The sequence below is a fragment of the Penaeus vannamei genome, chromosome 33 (genome assembly GCF_042767895.1).
Source record: "Penaeus vannamei isolate JL-2024 chromosome 33, ASM4276789v1, whole genome shotgun sequence".
Lineage (NCBI taxonomy): Eukaryota > Metazoa > Arthropoda > Malacostraca > Decapoda > Penaeidae > Penaeus > Penaeus vannamei.
In genome coordinates this window covers 10,361,704-10,363,096 of record NC_091581.1, presented here as the reverse complement: position 1 = coordinate 10,363,096, position 1,393 = coordinate 10,361,704, and the positions used below count along the sequence as shown (strand labels likewise).

At 42.3% G+C, this 1,393-nt stretch overlaps 1 protein-coding gene across 1 annotated transcript in view; it reads right to left on the bottom strand.

Annotated features, from left to right (window-relative positions):
• The window catches only part of LOC113806470 (galactosylgalactosylxylosylprotein 3-beta-glucuronosyltransferase P), a 49,657-nt gene extending 48,553 nt beyond the window's left edge, over window positions 1-1,104 (bottom strand). The window contains exon 1 of the mRNA XM_070145228.1: window positions 1,041-1,104. Within this exon, the coding sequence (XP_070001329.1) occupies window positions 1,041-1,104 (64 nt within the window). The remainder of the gene's footprint in view (window positions 1-1,040) is intronic.
• Between the last annotated feature and the right edge of the window lie 289 nt (window positions 1,105-1,393).

Below are 1,393 nucleotides of genomic sequence, written 5' to 3'. Positions count from 1 at the left end.
TCAGCTTGATATTCGAGCAAAGCCAAAATGCACAACCCTCGTGTCCGTGAGTCACCCACGCACAACAATGGCAATGGTATGATGACCAAGGCAATTTTTCGTGGTAGCTAAAAAAAAAATAATAATAATAAATAAATAAATAATCTCCAGTCTCCCGTGTCTATTGGCAGGCACCCATACCAAGGGTATCTGGAGTTCGTATCCTCTGTAACCCCATCTGGTGTCAGAGTTCATCACGTTCTCTGGCCCGCTGCCGGTACCCTGGGGCGAAATATCTCCCTCCTATTCTCCCCGCACAGACCGAGTGATTTCCGGTTAGTGACCTTGAGGGCGGGGGAAACCGGGTGTGCGCCAATATTCTAATGACAGTAATGGTCGAGCGGCTCCTTTCCGCCGACATTTCCTCTAACATTTGTGGCGAAATGTACAGAGGAATCGATTTTTTTTCAAATTTTCAATTTTTTCTGTAAAGATTACACTTGTGAACCGAATTGGGACTATGTTAAATATCCGTACAGAGTGTGATAACATTAGGGTGATAATGGTATCATTATGATAAAACGGAATATGATAATAGTAACAATAGTATTGATAATGACTTCATGATAAACTTTATGTAAAGCATTTCTAAGAATATCGTGATTTACCATAATACTATTGTTACGAATCCATGGTAAGGTACTTTTACCGAGTGAAGATGGTACATTCCTTGAGGGAAAATACCAAGGTGCACTAGACGCTTGGTCAGATACCGTAAAAGTACTTAACGATTCCGATGCAGTATTAATGGGATTTGTTCCCGCTTCTATGATGAACGTTTGCTCACAGCTTTGGTTCTTTGTGCTGTTCCTGCTGTTTTATTTTATTTTTTTTTGTTATGGCGAGCTTATTGTTCATGATAGAATGGGCTCTCTAGGTTACAGTAATTTCTTCTCTCGTATAACTTTTTGTTGAAGCCCCGTTCACGCGATCGGACTGTGCCTAGCCGGCTTAGCCGTGCACGCGTGGGGCCCATGCCTGATAGTATCGTCCATCCATACCCAGCATCAAACAGTCAAACAGCTTATATGGACCTTGCCGCTGGTGTGCCTGAACAAGGGGCATCATGCGAGAGGCCGTCGGGCTGTGGTCGATCGTGTGGGCGGGGCTTTACTTTCCATGGTAAGAGCTTCTTTGTCTCATTATAGTTTAACTTTAAATTGACATGACGAAACTATTAGTTTTTTTTCTTTCTTTTTTGTTTATGAACTATATACCTTTTGTTCTTTTAGTGTCCACAGCCTTTGAATGCTCTCATTGTTATTGAAATCCGTTCTCATAACTAGAATGAACCGCTTTTCCTCTCTGTTGGAGTGACCTTTCGTGAGCGTGGTGGTGCGTATTCCTGTCTTTG